General features: G+C 32.5%; 2 protein-coding genes across 2 annotated transcripts in view; one reads left to right on the top strand and one right to left on the bottom strand.

The window, feature by feature from the left end:
* PDILT (protein disulfide isomerase like, testis expressed) overlaps positions 1 to 14,984 on the bottom strand; it is an 84,145-nt gene extending 69,161 nt beyond the window's left edge. Inside the window, exon 1 of the mRNA XM_052001572.1 lies at positions 14,890 to 14,984. The gene's annotated coding sequence lies outside the window, so the exon portion shown is untranslated. The remainder of the gene's footprint in view (positions 1 to 14,889) is intronic.
* Positions 14,985 to 17,582: 2,598 nt separating this feature from the next.
* Positions 17,583 to 18,313, top strand: part of ACSM5 (acyl-CoA synthetase medium chain family member 5) — a 29,298-nt gene continuing 28,567 nt past the window's right edge. Inside the window, 2 exon segments of the mRNA XM_052001536.1 lie at positions 17,583 to 17,810; positions 17,813 to 17,832. Coding sequence (XP_051857496.1) covers positions 17,627 to 17,810; positions 17,813 to 17,832 — 204 coding nt within the window. The 5' untranslated portion in view covers positions 17,583 to 17,626.

Here is an 18,313-nt window from a genome sequence, read left to right as displayed (position 1 = left end):
AGAACTGTTTGTTCATATCCTTTGAGTATTTATTTATTGAAGAATGATTTTTGGTCAAATGTATTTCTGGCAAGTATCTAGATGTCTTGAATAATATAACCTTTATAGATATAGGTAACAATCATGAGGATATTGAAAGATTGTTTTTCAAAATAGCTAAATAAAGGAAAGATACTGAAAATACAAATACTTTGACACTGATGAATTTGTGTTAGTACTTCAAAGAAGAATACTGCATTCCATGTATCTCGCTCATTCTAAGTGAATTTTTTTCATCTTTTCCCATTAATTTCCCATAGAAAATTCACCATGTAACAATAAGAAACTCAGCAGACATGCCCCCTGTCCTTTGGTTGGAGTCCCTGTATTAATCCAAAAAACCTTTGGGGTTTAGGACCAACCTGTTTTTGCAAAAGTCTTGTTGCAAACTACAGAACACTTTCCACATAAATTAAGTCTGATCTAACCAACTGGAAAAATATTAAATGCTCTTGGATTGGGCAAGCAAATATAATAAAGATGACCATGCTACCTAAACTAATCTATTTATTTAGCGCTATACCAATCAGACTCCCAAAAAACTACTTTGATGACCTAGAAAAAATAACAACAAAGTTCATGTGGAAAAACAAAAGGTCAAGAATTTCAAGGGAATTAATGACAAAAAAAAAATCAAATGAAGGTGGCCTAGCTGTACCAGATCTAAAATTATATTATAAAGCAGCAGTTACTAAAACCATCTGGTATTGGCTAAGAAATAGACTAGTTGATCAATGGAATAGGGTTAGGTTCAAAGGACAAAACAGCCAATAACTTTAACAATCTAGTGTTTGACAAACCCAAAGACCCCAGTTTTTGGGATAAGAATGCAGTATTTGACAAAAATTGCTGGGAAAATTGGAAATTAGTATGGCAGAAACTAGGCATTGACCTACACTTAACACCGTACACCAAGATAAGGTCAAAATGGGTTCATGACCTAGGCATAAAGAATGAGATTATAAATAAATTGGAAGAGCATAGGATAGTGTACCTCTCAGACCTGTGGAAGAGGGAGGAATTTATGACCAAAGAAGAACTGGAGATCACTATTGACTACAAAATAGAAAATTTTGATTATATCAAATTGAAAAGTTTTTGTACAAACAAAACAAATGCAGACAAGGGAAACAATAAACTGGGCAAAAATTTTTACAATCAAAGGTTTTGATAAAGGCCTCATTTCCAAAATATATAGAGAACTGATTCTAATTTATAAGAAATCAAGCCATTCTCCAATTGATAAATGGTCAAAGGATAGATATGAACAGACAATTCTCAGACGAAGAAATTAAAACTATTTATAGCCATATGAAAATATGCTCCAAATCATTATTAATCAGAGAAATGAAAATTAAGACAACTCTGAGATACCACTACACACCTGTCAGATTGGTTAGAATGACAGGGAAAGACAATGCGGAATGTTGGAGGGGATGTGGGAAAACAGGGACACTGATACATTGTTGGTGGAATTGTGAACACATCCAGTCATTCTGGAGAGGAATTTGGAACTATGCTCAAAAAGTTATCAAACTGTGCATACCCTTTGATCCAGTAGTGTTTCTACTGGGCTTATACCCCAAAGAGATACTAAAGAAGGGAAAGGGACCTGTATGTGCCAAAATGTTTGTGGCAGCCCTGTTTGTAGTGGCTAGAAGCTGGAAAATGAATGGATGCCCATCAATTGGAGAATGGTTGAGTAAATTGTGGTATATGAATGTTATGGAATATTATTGTTCTATAAGAAATGACCAGCAGGATAATACAGAGAAGATTGGCGAGACTTACATTAACTGATGCTAAGTGAAATGAGCAGAACCAGGAGATCATTATATACCTCAAAAAACGATACTGTTTGAGGATGTATTGTGATGGAAGTGGATCTCTTCAATAAAGAGTTAATTCAATTTCAATTGATCAAGGATGGACAGAAGCATCTACACTCAAAGAAATAACACAGGGAAATGAATATAAACTGCTTACATTTTTGTTTTTCTTCCCGGGTTATTTATACCTTCAGAATCCAATTCTCCCTCTGCAACAAGAGAACTGTTCAGTTCTGCACATATATATTGTATCTAGGATATACTGTAACCTATTTAACATGTAAAGGACTGCTTGCCATCTGGGGGAGGGGGTGGAAGGAGGGAGGGGAAAAATCGGAACAGAAGTGAGTGCAAGGGATAATGCTGTAAAAAATTACCCTGGCATGGGTTCTGTCAATAAAAAGTTAAAAAAAAAAAAAAAAAGCAAAAGTCTTGTTGCCATCTCTTCTCTTCCTACTTTTACCCCTTTTAATTTTCTAGAAAATTCTATGCCTCAAAGTTTACATTTATTCTGCAGTCTTCCTAAATGACACCTTATTTTACTTTTCTAAGAAGAATCTGTGAATTCTTCCATTTAGCTGCAACTTTCCCCTCCCCCCATTTTATTCACAATTAATAAGATTTGATTCCTCTAATACAAGATTCTTATTTTGTGTGTATGTGTGTGTTATGGAGCCCTTTGACAATCTCATTAAAATATGGGCCCTTTCTTAGAATACTGTTTTTATATGAATAAAATAAAATACTTAAGATTATAAAGAAAGCTTCATAACATGATGAATATGGAAATATGGTTATAAGAATTGCACATGTTTTATCAGATTGTTTGTTATCATGGGGAGAGAAGAGAAAGGAGGAGAAAAATATGGAACATAAGATTTTTCAAAGATGAATGCTGAAAACTATCTTTGCATGTATTTGGAAAGATTATAAAGAAAACCCATTATATTGAAATAGAGCCATAAAATATTTGCAAACAAATAATTTGAAAGATGCCAGATTAAAACACTTCCTCTACCAATATGTCTATGCAGTAGACTTGGATCTCTTGTTTAGAGTCCTAATAGGTAAATTAAATTTTGTTAAAAATTCCATGATTCTTAGTTTCTTTTTCCTCCTTTTACGTCACTCTCCTACAGTTATTGAAGAAGTAGGATGAATTATACAGTACTGTGGGCATGTTTATTTTGTTTCAAAAATCACCATTGTAAAAGAATTCATCACTGAATAGCTACACTACTGGTGATGAAACAGCTTGTGGTTAGCCATACTGGTCCTCAAAAAGTATAATTTGCTGTCAAGACCACATTCAAAGCTTTTTCAATATTTTAAAACTTTCTAGACCTTGTACTTCCCTAATAGAATTACTGTGCATTCTCTGTCAGAGTAAGACATTGGAGTAGGACTTTGTGGTAGTAAAATGGTAAAAATAAATGAGTGAGTGAATAAACAAAATAAATGAATTACTATAAAAAAGAAAATAATGATAGTAAATTAGATAAACTCAAGATAAGGCAAGGTAATATCAGGACAAAGAGCAAAGAGGATATGTGGTTCAAATTAGTATATATATAACAAATCTTAGAGAGTAAGTTCCTACAATAAAGGAGAGAGAAAAGGTGAGAAATTGATACAAAAGAATTAAATTTTTTAAAACTTCATAGACCTAACAATATGAATGAATTAAACTCTTCCCAAATAGGAAAGAGAATATCACAATAGTCAAGAAAACAAAATCCAGCAATTGTCTGCAAACAAGACACATTAGAAACAATGAAAAAGGAAAAATGAAAATTCAGGGACTAGAACAAAATATGCAATGGATGAAGTGATTTTTAAAAATATAGTTTATATCTTTAAACATTTTCCAATTACATTTAATTATAAATAATTTAATGATCATTTTAAATAATTTTGGATTCTAGATTCTCTTGTTTTCTCCTGTCCTCCTCTGCTTGTTGAGAAGGCAAGCAATTTTATATCAGTCATATATGTGATATCAAACAAAACATTTTCATGTAGGCCATTTTGCAAAATAAAATACAGAATAAATACAAAATACAAAAAAAGAAAAATAAAGTAAAAATTATGCTTTAATCTATATTCAGAGTTCATCAGTTATTTCTCTGACAGTGAATAGCATTTTTCATCATGAGTACTTTGGAATTTGCTTCCTTGCAGATCATTGTCTTGATCAGAGTAACTAAATCTTTCACATTTGTTCATTCTAATAATATTGTTACTGTATACATTGTTTACCTGGTTCTGTTCCCTTTACTTCTCTTCAGCTTATATGTATTCCTTTGATTTTTTTTTCTAAAATCCTCCTGTTTATTATTTCTTAAAGAGCAATAGTATTCCACTACAATTATATAACACAAATTGTTCAGCCATTTCCAAGTTGATGAGTATCCTCTGATTTTCTAATTCTTCACCACAAAAATAAAAAACCATTATAGATATTTTTAAAGAAATATATCCTTTTACCTTTTCTTTGATCTTTTTTGGAATACAGACATAATAGTGACACGGTAATAGTGATATTGTTGGGTCAAAGGATATGCACAGTTTCATATCCCTTTAGGTTCAGTTTTAAATTGTTTTCCAGAATAGTTGAGTTAGTTCATTGATCCACCAGCAAATGCATTAGTGTGCCAATTTTTTCACATCTCCTTCAGCATTTGTCATTTTCCTTTTCTATCATTTGAGCTAATATGATTAGGTATGAGGTAGTATCTCAGAGTTTTTTTTAATTTGCATTTCTCTAATTAGTGATTTAGAGTATTTTTCTCATGTAACTATTGATAGCTTTGATTTCTTATCTTGAAAAATTTATATCCTTTAACCATTTATTAACTGAGGAATTGTAACTTAGTTCCTTATATAGTTGAAAAATGAGGCCTTTAGTGGAGAAAATTTTATGCAAAATTTCCCCCTAGTTTCCTGTTTTCCTAATAATTTTGGTTGCATTCATTTTATTAGTGCAAAAGCTTTTTTAATTTTATGTAATCCTAATTATCTATTTTATTTATCATGATGCTCCCTATCTCTTATTTGGTCATAAATTCTTCCCTTATCTGTAGATTTCACAGGTACATTTTTCCATGCTTCCCAATTTACTTAAGATATTGCCCTTTATATCTAAATTCTTTATCCACTTTGACTTCAAGCTGATATATATATATATTAAGATGTTGGTCCATCTCTAGTTTCTACCAAAATACTTTCCAAGTTTCCCCAAAACTGTTGTTACCCCAAAAAAGCTTGAGTCTTTGGGTTTGTTAAACATTAGACTGCTGTGGTTCATTCGTACTGTTTTTATTTTATACCCAATCTATTCCCCTAATACACCACCTATTTCTTAGCCAGTATCAGATTTTTTTTTTACAACCATTTTGTAAAAAAAATAGTTTCAAATCTGGAACTGCTTGACTATTATACTTCATATTTTTTTCCTTTGGTTCTCTTCATATTCTTGATCTTTTCTTTTTAGATGAATTTTTTTTACTATCTCTATAAAATGATTCTTTGATAGTTTGAAAAAGTAAATTAACTTATACAGAAGTGTTGTTTTTTATTATATTGGCTTAACAACCATAAGCAGTTAAAATTTTCCATTTGTTTAGAAGTGTCTTTGTAATTTGTAATTGTGTTTATATAATCTCTTGGTTTGTCTTGGCAAATTGATTCCCAATTATTTTATATTGTCTGCAGTCATTTTAAATAGAATCTCTTTCTATTTCATACAGCTAGGTTGGTAGTGTATAAAAATGCTGATGATATAAAAATGTATCCCAAAACTTTGCTAAAGTTATTGTTTCAACTAGATTTTTAGTTGATACTTTTTTTAAAAATCGTATTGTTTTTAATTTATTAAGTCCTCTCAACCTAAATTTTTAAAAATATTTTATTTTCTTTTTATTATAATTTTCTTTATTTTTCTGGTTGTACATATACATTAATTTTTTAAAACATGTTTCTTTAAAATCATTTTGGGAGAGAAAAATCAGAACAAAAGGGAAAAACCATGAGGGAAAAAAAAAAGAAAAAGAAAAAACTGAACATGGCATGTGTTGATTTACATTCATTCTCCATAGTTCTCTCTGGATGCAGACATCACTTTCTATCCAAAGTTTATTGGGATTGCCTTGGATCACTAAACTGCTGGGAAGAACCAGGTCTTTCATAGTTGTTGTTAGTGTATAATACATATTCCTGGTTCTATTTGTTTCTCTCAACATCAGTTTGTGTAAATCTTTCCAGTTAGTTGATTCTTCCTTCTTGCAATGATCTCATTTCATTTCCCCATTTTTCTTCTAACTCTCTTTTAATATCCTTTATGAAATCTTCAAAGAAAGACTTCAAAGAAAGAAATGGGGACCAGCTCCTGTCTGTCTTTGGGGCTTCTTCTGGAGTTGCTTTACCTTTAGGAACATCAGGATTTGAGGTCTGTCCTTCTCTTTCTCCATAAACTGTCTATGGTGAAAGTTCTTTTTTGTTTTTCATTCATTTTTTTAAGGCTTGAGTTCTATTCAATAAAAAGGAGTGACAGCTGCTGGGGAAGTTCTACTGATTGATTTCCAGTGCTGGATGATGGTGGCTAGGTTCCGCATTCTTCCAGGGTTCAGTGGTTTACAATTTATCTTTTACAAAAGAAAAATCTGCCAAACCACCTGTTTGCAACTAGGACAGAGTGGACTAAGAGGTCCATAGAAGATTCCCAGTTGCCTGGAAGCTACAACGCTCTCACTCTCTGCTCCAGCTGTTTGCCCAGGTCTCCCTATGCTGCGGTCTGGGTTTGGCAGACTGATCCCCTGCCCAATTGGAACAGACCTATTCTAAAGTTCTTCCAAGATATCTTCTTCTAGAAACATGTTGTACTCCAAATATTTGTGGATTCTTTGACTTTAAAACCAGTTTAGAGGCTTAATCTGCTGTTGGTTTGAGATAAGGTTAGAGGTGGTTACAGAGAGTCATATCTGCTCTCCGCCATCTTGGCTTCACCATCAGTTAGTTGATTCTTTAAGGCTTTCTAAGTATATCATCATACTGATGAGGTTTAGATTTGGGGAACCCAAATGAAATTAGGGTTTCTGGTGGTCAGGAAAGTTAAAGGAGGTCTAGTGGTAGGTTTGGGGTTCAGGGAATCAAATGGAGGGGTTTGGCTCCCCTGCAACCCCTCAGGATTCAGAACAAGGGTAGGGAGTTTTAGGGACTCCCTTCTGGAGGCGTAGAAATTCTCTATAAAGGAATTTACAGACCCAAAAACCTAGATTGATAAAAGAAGTTTATTATGGGGACTGGAAGTAAGATTAAAGTCTGGTCAGAGAAAGAGGTAAAGGTAAAGAGAGGATAGCACCGGAAAGAGTATTCCAGTGGACAGAGGCTCCTTAGGATGCCAAGTATGATATAGCTGGCATGTTTGGAACCTCTGCAAAGAAAGGGTTTTAGTTTGGCTCTTTAATAATAGGGGGCTTTGGGTACAAGCTGAAGGGGGCTCGTAGGTGGAGTCCCAAGTTGGTTCCTAGCTGGGTTTCAACTTCAAGCTGCAATTTGAATTGAATTCAATGAGTTTCAGGACTGAGCTGATCTCATCCAGAAAACAAAGATGAAACTGTTTGTCCTTGGGAGGGCTCCCTCACTGAGACAGAGTTGAAGGAGATTTTCTCCTTTAAGGATTTTCAGAGTTTTGGGGTCCCCTCTTCAATACCATCTTCAAAAAGTGATGATTTTGTTTCCTCATTGCCTCTTTTCATTTCTGTGATTTCTTTTTCTTGTCTGATTTCTACAACTAGCATTTCTAGCACAATATTGAATAATAAGGGTAGAAATGAATATCCTTGCTTCACCCTTAACCTTATCGGTAAGGCATCAAACATCTCCACTGCAGATGTTTGCTCTTAGTTTTAAATAGATATTACTTATCATTTTAAGAAAAACTCTATTGAGTTTTATACTTTCTAGTGTTTTCAATAGGATTGGGTATTATATTTTGTCAAATGTCTTTTCTGAATCTATTGATATAATCATATGATTTTTGTTGTTTTTATTATTGATGTGGTTGATTATTTTGACAGGATTTTTTTTATTTTGAACCAGCTCTGAATTCCTAATATTAATTCCACCTGTTCATAGTATATGATCTTTGTGATATATTGCTATAATCTCCTTGGTAGTGTTTTATTAAGTTTTCTTTCTCTGTTTTTTCCTCTCCCAGGTATATGCACCAAAATATTTGTGTCATAAAAAGAATTTTATAGAACTCCTTTACCTATTTTTTAATCAAATAATTTATATTGAGATTAATTGCTCCTTAAATAGTTGATAGAATTCACTTTCAGAAGCTAGGTGAATAGAGCACCTAGTCTTCAGGCAGGAAGAATCTATTCCTAAGTTCAAAACCAGCCTTAGACATTTTCTTTCTGACTATTTGCCAAGTTCCCTTACTATCTCTGGTTTAAGAGTTCCTAAAGTGTTGCTATTTGTTGTTATCACCACCACTTGATCCCACCACCAGTATTTCACCCATAAGGACTTTAGGACAGCCTCCATCATTGTGTCACAAATCTCTCTTTCCAACCTCCTCAGTCATCTTGTCTCACTCGGACTTTTTGTTGGCTCTATTACTGCAGATTTGATTTAAGGTATTATCTTTAAAAAGACCTTATTATTACATAATAATGTATTACATATAAATACCTTATTATTATTACATCAGGAAAAGGTTGGGAAGGCTTACTCAAATTCTTTCTCTACTTTACTACCTTGTCTCACACCTTAAGTTGTAATATTCTTAGTTTGGTTTTCTTGGGGTCTCTGGGAGCAGCCTTCTTTTCATTCAGAGTAATTACCACAAGAACAGCCAAGTGTTGAAGTCCATATCCTATATTGTCTCCTTGCCTGGGGCTGGGCAGCTTTCTTAAAAGGCCTTCCAGAGTCTTGGTTTCAGTGGAGAAGTTAAGGAGGACAGGCCTGCTACCACATTGCTGATGAAGATGGAAATGAATAGTCCAAGGGCTTGTTCTTCAGCCTCCAGCCTTCTATCTTCTCTGGCCTCTAAATGACCTTAACTGAGTTTGTCCGAGCTCATATCTCTCATCATAGGTGTGAATCTTATAGAACTATATTAAGTACTAAGTACATGTACTGAACTAGATTCTTTATTAAGCACCACGCTAAACAACCATTGTCTTTATCAATTCCACTGACTTAGCACCCTGTAAGAATCCTTGTTTCAAATTCAGAGTTCTGGCCCATAACATTAAGTTTTTTTAGAAACCCAGAAGCTAAAATCCTAATTTCATACAAAGCTTCAAGGGGTCAAGAAAGCTAAAAAAGAAAAAAGACATTTTACTTAAAAGTATTATATGGACAGGGAAAAATATGAGTATCATGTGTTAAGAGCTGAAAAATACCTTAGCTGTAATTGAATTAAACCCCCTCATTTAAAGATGAAGAAACTGAAGCCCACAAAGAAGTTGCTTGTTAAAAGTCACATAGAGAGAGCAATAAGTAGCAAAGTCAGGATTCAAACAAAAGTCCTCTGATTTCAAATCTTTGGTTGTTTCCACTGTATCCCACTGTCTCTCTAGTACAAAAACTAAATCCAGAAAGTAAAAGCCAACTGAATTGGGGGAAACATATATGGGCAAAGGAGGGAGGAAGGTGTGGAGAACAGAGAGAAGGAATAAACATTTATATATAGCATCTACTATTTTGTCAGCACTATGTTAAGTGATTTTTAAATTAAATTTAAATTTAAATTTTTAAATTAAATTTAAATTTAAATTTTTTAAAAGTATTTAATTATTATCCCATTTTACAGTTAATATCTGAGGTTGAAGCAGGTTATGGTCCCTCTAAGAAACTATATTTCCTATTGATCTGTGATTCCTTTCAGATTCCTGAACCCCAAACCTACCACTAGATCCCATTTAACTCCTTGACTACCAGAAACCCTAATTTCATTTGGGTTCCCCAAATCTAAACCTCATCAAGGTAAGTTTTGAACTCAACTCTTTCTCACTCCAAACCCAGTGTTCTAATCACTGCTGAATCTAGATGTGAGGAGAGAAGGAATAAACATTTATATATAGCACCTACTATTTTGTCAGCACTATGCTAAGTGCTTTTAAAAATATATATTATCTCATTTGATCCTCACAAACCCCTAAGAGTTAGGTACTTTTATTATTATGCCATTTTATAGTTGAAGAAACTGGAGCAAACAAAAAGTAAGAAATTTGTTCATGGTGTCTGAGATCAGTTTTGAACTCAACTTTCTCACTCCAAACTCAGTGTTCTAACCACTACTGCACCTAGATGTCTAAAAAGATAGTAATATAATAACTGTAGGAGTCTATAATATTCTTATTTCAGACTTGGATAAATCTAACAAAAAAATGAATTATAAACAAAGATTTAAACAGAAGAAATAAATTTTGAACACTTATAATATCTTCTAAATTGGAATACACAGATATATAAAATTGTATAAGTATCTCTAATGCTAAAAATATGTTCATATATATGTATGTATTTACTAGCTGCATTATCTTTAAAAATTCTTTAGAGACTGGAGGATCCTGACACTGTTCATCTGATTTTTTTAATGCTCTTGTATACATAAAAGTCACAGATCTGACTTTGTTAATCTAAAGATGGCTGATATGGTCCCAAAATTTCTTATGAAGTGTCACTACATTTGGTTGTACTACTTACAACCTTGATCTCTACCCCCCCAAATTTTGGTCTTCATAATGATAAGTTTCATAGTAATGAATATAATTTTTGTATGGAGATTCTGATTAGATTATTATATTTTTACAAAAACTGATCACATTAGGCAACAAAAATAGATAAATATATTTTAAATATTAGAAAAAAATTAGACCATAATGCAATAACAAAAGTAATACAGAAAACATAAATAAAAAATAATAGAGACTAATGACATCTTGAATAATGATTAAGTTAAAGAATAAAGCAAAGAAAAAAACACATAATATTAAAGAGAATGACAGCACTGAGACAAGATGTTAAAAATTGTGAGGAACAAAAGCATAACTCAGAGGAAAAATATCTCTGAAAACAATGTCAACTTACTCACTTGTCATAAAAACCCACCAAGGATGCTATTACAGGTACACAAAGAGTTCATGGCCACAGGAAAGACTATATAGTACAACTTATTTAAATCATACCAACGACTTCTATTCTTATTCCCCAAAAAACTAGCAGTCTAATAAAATTCAATCTAAAATGTACTTGACAAGTAGAATTCAGCCCCTGCTAAAATACCTCCAGAAGACCTTGCAAGGTAGGTATTTTTTATTTTTTGTGAAGTTTTTTCTTTGTGTTAGGGACTATGCTGAGCTAGAGATACAAATATGAGCAAAAACAAAAATAGTAGCTGCCCTTAAGAAGCTTACAGAATGAAGTTTCAAAGAACTCATCAGGGGGAGAAGGGACCAGAAATAGTGGAGTGTAGTCATGAAGCAGCTAAAAAGTGGTAGCTAAGTCTGAAAAATTAGAAATAGCTGGCATGGCTTCTTTTTCCAAAATGGAAATTTCAGAAAAACCTTACCAATAAAAAGAAGTAGTCTTTATTCCTTTATACTAAGCCTATTTCTGGATTCCTTTGTCCTGCTCATTATGGCAAGTACTTTGTTTACATCAAACATAATTACATCATTAGATGACATAATATAATCAATCTCAATATTTTCCTTTTTATTATTTTTTTCAGCCTCAGTGTCATGTTTGAATAGATCGGTCTTTTTCAAATCATTAAATTTACTTATTTGCTTTTAATTAAGTTGACCATCGAATTGCAAACAATAAATTGATTCTGGTATGTCTCTTATAAGTTTTCAGAAAGATCTTGTAAAGATCTAATGAAATAATCTAATATGAAATCATATCAGTATTAAACATATATGCACCAACTGGTATAGCTAAATTTTTGAAGGAGAAATTGAAGAAGTTACATGAAGAAATTGATAATAAAACTATATTAATAAGGGACCTCAATTTTCTCCTCTCAAAATTAGATAAAACTAACCAAAAAATAAACAAGAAATAAATTAAGAATAAAATTCTGAAAATTCTGAAAAAATTTCAATATGATAGATTTCTGTAGAATAGAAGGGAATATATCTTTTTCTCAGAGTATATGGGAACTACATAAAAACCATGTATTAGGATATAAGAATCTCACGACCAAATGCAGAAAAGCAGAAATCATAAATGCATCCTTTTTGGATCATAATATAATAAAAGTTACATTTAATAATATACAATGAAAAGAAATATTAAAACTTAATTGGAAACTAGATAATCTGTCTAATAAATAAATGGGTCAAAGAACAAAGCATAGAAACAATTGATGATCTCATTAACAAAAATGACAAAAATGAGACAACATACCAAAATTTATGGATTGCAGCCAATGCAGCACTTAAAGGAAATTGTATATCTCTATCTGCTTAAATCAATAAAATAGAGAAAAGCAGATCAATGAAATGATATGCAACTAAAAAAATCCCTAGAAACAGAACAAATTAAAAATCCCCAGTGAAACACCATATTGGAAATTCTGAAAACAAAAAGAGAAATTAATGAAATTCAGAGTAAGAAAATCATTGATCTACTAGTAAAGGCTGATTTTATGAGAGGAAAAAACCACAAAATAGACAGACCATTGGTTAATTTGATCTTAAAGAAAATGAAAAAAAAAGCCATATTTCTAGTATTCAAAATAAAAGAGGTGAATTCATCACCAATGAAGAGGAATTTAAGATAATTGTTAAGTGTCATTTTGCCCAATGATGTCCCAGTAAAATTGACACTCTAAATGAAATGGATAGATACCTACAAAAATAGAAATTAACAAATTAACAAAGGAAGAAATGAAATATTTAAATAATTCAATTCTAGAAAAAGAAATTGATCATCAATGAATTTGCTAAGAAAAAATATCCAGAATCAGATGAATTCACATGTAAATCTACTAACCATTTAAAGAACAATTAATCCAATGCTACACAAATTTTGAAAAAATAGGAGAATGAGTCCTACAAATTTCTTTATGACACAAATATGGTGCTGATACTTAAACCAGGAAGAGCCAAAACAGAGAAAGAAAATTGTAGAACAATTTTCCCTTGTGAATATTGATACAAAAATATTAAATAAAATACTAGCACTATTTCATAAGGATCACACACTATTGTCAGGTATGATTCATATCAGGAATTCAGGGCTGGTGCAACATTAGAAAAACTCCTAGAATTATTGACCACATCAATAATAAAACCAACAAAAATCACATGATTATATCAATACATGCAGAAAAAGCTTTTAACAAAATACCCATAACAAAGCACCTATTACTATTAAAAAACACCATATCTGATAAATCTAAATATCCAAGCTTCTGGGAGATAAATTAATTATCTGAAAAAAAAATTAAGGAAATTGGAAAACAGTATGGCAGAAACTAGGTATAGACTAGCATCTTATGCAGTACATCAAGATAAGGTAAAAATGGATTAATAATTTACACATAAAATAACATACACATGATACTATAAGCAAATCAAGAGTTCATGCAATAGTTTATCTGCCAGATTTATGGATAAGTAAAGAATTTAGGACAGAAGAAGATATATAAAACACTATAAAATTTAAAATAGATACTTTTCATTATGTAAAAATAAAAGGGTTTGCATAATCAAAACCAATGCAACCAAAATTATAAGGAAAGTAGAAAGCTGGAGAAATTTTTTGCAACAAATATTTCTGATATAGGCATCATTTGTCAAATATATGCAAAATGGAGTTATAGTTATAAAAATGCAAGTCATTCATTAATTGATAGGTAGTCAAAGGCTATAAATAATAAATTTTTGGACAAAGAAATAAAAATCATCAAGAGTTACATGAAAAATGTTCCACATCACTATTGATTAGAGAAATATAAATTAAAACACCTCTGAGGCACCACCTCATGCCTATCATATTACAGAAAAAGAAAGGAAGGAAGGAAGGAAGGAAGGAAGGAACGAAGGAACGAAAAGAAGGAAGGAAGAGGAAATGTTGGATGTAGGAGGGAGTGTGGGAAAACTAGGACACTAATGTACTGTTGATAGAGTTGTGAATTGATCTAATCAATTTGCAGAATAATTTGGAACTATATTCAAAAGCATATTGGGAAAAAATAGAACCTTTTGATCCAGCCATACTACTGCTAGTTTTAAATCCTAAAATACATCAAAAAATGTGATGACATGAATGATCTATTAGTACAAAAATATTTAGAAATCAAATGGATGCCCAGACAAGATATGCAATGAGCAATGCAAAATTTTGTGCCATAAGAAATGACAAGCAGGATGATTTCAGAAAAACTTGAAAATACTTCCATGAACTAATACATAGTGAAGTGAACAGAATTAGAACATTATACATAATAACAGCAATATTGTTCCATGAAGAATTATGAATACTTCACTACTAAATATAATGATCCAAGACAATCCCAAAGGATTAATGATGAAGCATACTACCCATCTTCAGAGACAGAATGGATATTGTTTGAATACACACTGAAACTGCTACTTTTCACTTTCTTTTTTATTTGAATCTTATTGTACAAAATAACTAATATAGAAATGTTTTACAAAATTGCATGTGTAACCTATATCTAATTGCTTACCATTTCAAGGAAGGGAAAGGGAAAGGAAAGAGAGAAGGATAGAATTTGGAACTCAAAAATTTAAATAAAAATATAAAACAAGTGAAAAAAATCAGTGAAAGATGGGGCTTGGGGCTGGAGGTGTCACTCAACTTAGCAATGCTCAAGTTTATTGCTCCAAGTTTCTATGTAGTTCCTTGAAAATTGACAGAGAACATTTCTGCTTGTTCCAAAAGAAGGATGTCTATATGCTTGACTAGAATGCCAATTAAGCATGTCTTTAGGGTAATAACAACAAAGAGAAGTAAAGATAGGCTATATTACCCAGGGGGTAAAATGAACCATGTGCTGAAGTTGGAATCAGGAAGAACTGGCTTCAAATCCTAACTCAGAGACATGATGTTCCTGGGCACAAGATCTTCCTCAGCTCCAGTTTCCTTAACTGTAAAATGAGAATAATAATAATGCCTACCACACTTACCTTATACGGCTGTTGTGAGGCTAAAGTGAGATAATGTATACAATATGATTTCCCAGCGTTAAAGCACATTACACCTACCTATTGCTCCCTTCCTATCACTTTCACATTCCTCTTTGCTCTGAATATAACTTTTTTAAGCCCCAAATACAAGGATTATTCTAGGACTTAGCCCTGGATTCAGTTGGCAATGAGTTTTAATTTTAATGAAATCAGGTACTCCACTGGATATGGCCTGGTGACACTGGGAAAATAACACTTATTTACTCCTCCTCCCTCTCATTGCTGCAGGCAAGGTCCAAAGTTCTGCACTAAACTGTCTCATGAATTATCGTTAATTTGTTCAGTCATGTTGGGGAGTTTAAATGGACACAAGCACTGGGGACTCTTCCTAATTTGAGTCAAAATAAGGATGCCTTCTATATTTCACAGGCTGAGAGGTAGGGTATGAAAAGACTATATACTTGGTTGGTGTACTTTTCTGTAATACCTCTGGCCAAGTGGTTGACTTTTAAATAATTTATATTGTGACTTTGATTATACATACTAATGTTCAGAGCTAATTGCTTTGAGATAAATGGGTTATGGTTATGTAAGAGATGTCATTAAAATGTTTATTTAAAAAAAAATTAACATTCTCATCTCTCCTTACTCTTTTTTTTTAGTTTCCCTGCTCCTTCTAATCTGGCTCCTTCATTTTCCCCCCTGCTCTGCACTAAGACTATGAGATACAATTTTTAGCTTTTCTGGACTTTTTTCAATCCTGACCCTGTTAGATGAAAGACTTCTCAGGAACCCACTTCCGGAGAAATGGCCTCAATGTTGTCCAACATGGTTATAAGTTTGGTGGGAGAATGTGACCATTCTCTATAAGATCATAAACGCAAAGATTTGGAATTGAAAGGAACCTTTGAATCTATTTAGCCCAGTCCTCTCATTTTATAGATGAAAAAACAGATCCAAAAAGATTAAGTTATTTGCCAAGAAAGAGGTAGCCAGGGGAAGAGACAAGATTTTTTTATTCAGAATCCCACATTTGCCATAAGTATCAGTGCTCTACATCATTGTATTTATAAAATTATTAATGTACTCCAAAATGTTACTGATTTAATAATTTCTTGTGATTAATGACTTAATCCACCTAAACTTTTCTTAAACTTTTGTGTATTTTTACCTTTATCCATTTTTATATAATGAATTCTTGATTTTGCTACCTATTTTTGTGAAGTTTTAACTCTTTATTACTCCCAAAATGACCCCCTATATAAGATTTAATGAGTAATATATTACACTTTCACATTAATTATAATATTTGATATAACAGTGTCACAATTATGTGAAGTAAATGAAACAAATGCTTAAACATTCAAAAAGATATGTAATTTCCTTGATTTACATATTCTTTCCAGTGATACAGATTGCAGCTCATCTATGTTTGCATATCATGAATAGCACTTGCCACTATCTTCTCATAAATTCATAAATTTATATATATATATATATATATATATATATATATATATATATATAGAGAGAGAGAGAGAGAGAGAGAGAGAAGAGAGAGAGAGAGAGAGAGCTCATAAATAGAGAGCATTCTCACTTTCTCCTGGTTGTACTTATATCTCTTCAGGATAAAGCTAAGGGATTCTGGGTGTCCATCTGTTAGCTGTCATCCATACCATATAACCAGCCCTTACCTCTTCTTATTATACATTTGGTAAATTATGTCTTTTACTCATGTTCTTCTTCAAAGCTCCTCATTGATTATATATTGCAATCTGCTCACAACTGCCTATATATTTCTCCATTCTCTGCTGTGTGATAATTGTTTTCAATTATTCAGAGATGGTTGTGTTCCATGACTTGTGGAAATACTGTCGAATGTATTTAAATACTTAATAATATTATTAATTTATTATTATTAAATAGCTAATATTTAAAAGATAGTACTTTGTAGTGATATTTCAGAGTTATTAAAGGAATTTTATTGCTTCTTCAAAGTAATCTTCCCTACTTTCTTGAAACTCTTTATTCTGGCCCAACATTCTCTTTCTCTCTCTCTTTCATATGCAATACACATATTGTAAATCCTTCTTGCTCAGCTTCTAGTGGTTTTCCATCAAAATATATGCCATCAGCTAAGCAACAGATCCACTTGGCCTGTCTTGAATAATGTTTATAAATAGGTTCCATAAATAGTTATATGCAATTACAAGTCACCATAAGAGAAGAATCATTATTCAATAAGGATGATCAACGTGATGATCATAAAAGCTATCATTTATATAGTGTGTTTGCAAAGTACTCATTTGATCTTCACAATGACACTTCAAAGTAGATGTTATTATTATGCTCATTTTATAGATGAAGAAACTGAAGTTGATGGTTTAATGATTCATCCATTGTTACACATCTAAGAAATATATTAGTCAATATTTGAACTCAGATCTTTCTCACTCCAAGCCCAGTGCTCAATCACCATATCTCATACCTGAAATGACTTGACTTTATTTCCTCTTGTTGACATTAGGTATGAAGATCCCACATTTCCCCTACTACCTGTCAAGACAAGTCTGTGGGACCATGAGACTGAAGTTAGTTCATCTGTTTCTTCAGCCACTGTGGGGCTCCCAAGCTTTCTCTAGGCCATTTCGCTATATAAGCACAGGACTGCTTAGCCCTCAGAAGACATTTGCTGACTTTGAAGCCATTCACCAAGGAAAACAGGCAATACCAGAGTATTTTAATTTTGCCAGTGATGTGCTTGACATTGGAGTCAGATGGAGAAGGTGAAGTTGGGGGATTTTGACAGATATCACTCTAATGGTGTTGCCTTAGACCCTGAACCCTCAGATAGAGAGAAGAAATTGGCCATTGTACTGAGAAGATCATTTTCTTTTTCTACCTTGAGCAATATTCACAGAGGCCAGAAAAGGAAGTTGTCCTTTCCTTCAAAGCATTAAAATCATAGATCCTACTTAGTTAGTATTCAAGGTTTATGGACTGACAATGTCAATTTGCCCTTAGGATAAGACCCGGCAGGGAATACTGGCCCTTTCTTCTCCGACAATGAGGCTAAATGCTTTGAGGAAGCAAATTTTAGGCAAGGGGAGTTTTCTCAAGCAGTGGAATAACTGCCAGTTTTCATTATTGCTTATTTCCCTAATTCTTGTGGGAGGGGCAAATATGCATAGCATTTAATTTCCAAAGGACCAAAACTCATCCTGATTTCAGACCTTCTCTTATCTCCCATCAGTTATATACCCCTTT

This window comes from Antechinus flavipes, chromosome 1 (genome assembly GCF_016432865.1).
Source record: "Antechinus flavipes isolate AdamAnt ecotype Samford, QLD, Australia chromosome 1, AdamAnt_v2, whole genome shotgun sequence".
Lineage (NCBI taxonomy): Eukaryota > Metazoa > Chordata > Mammalia > Dasyuromorphia > Dasyuridae > Antechinus > Antechinus flavipes.
The sequence above is the reverse complement of the archived record's forward strand: the minus strand, read 5'-3'. Positions and strand labels throughout refer to the sequence as shown.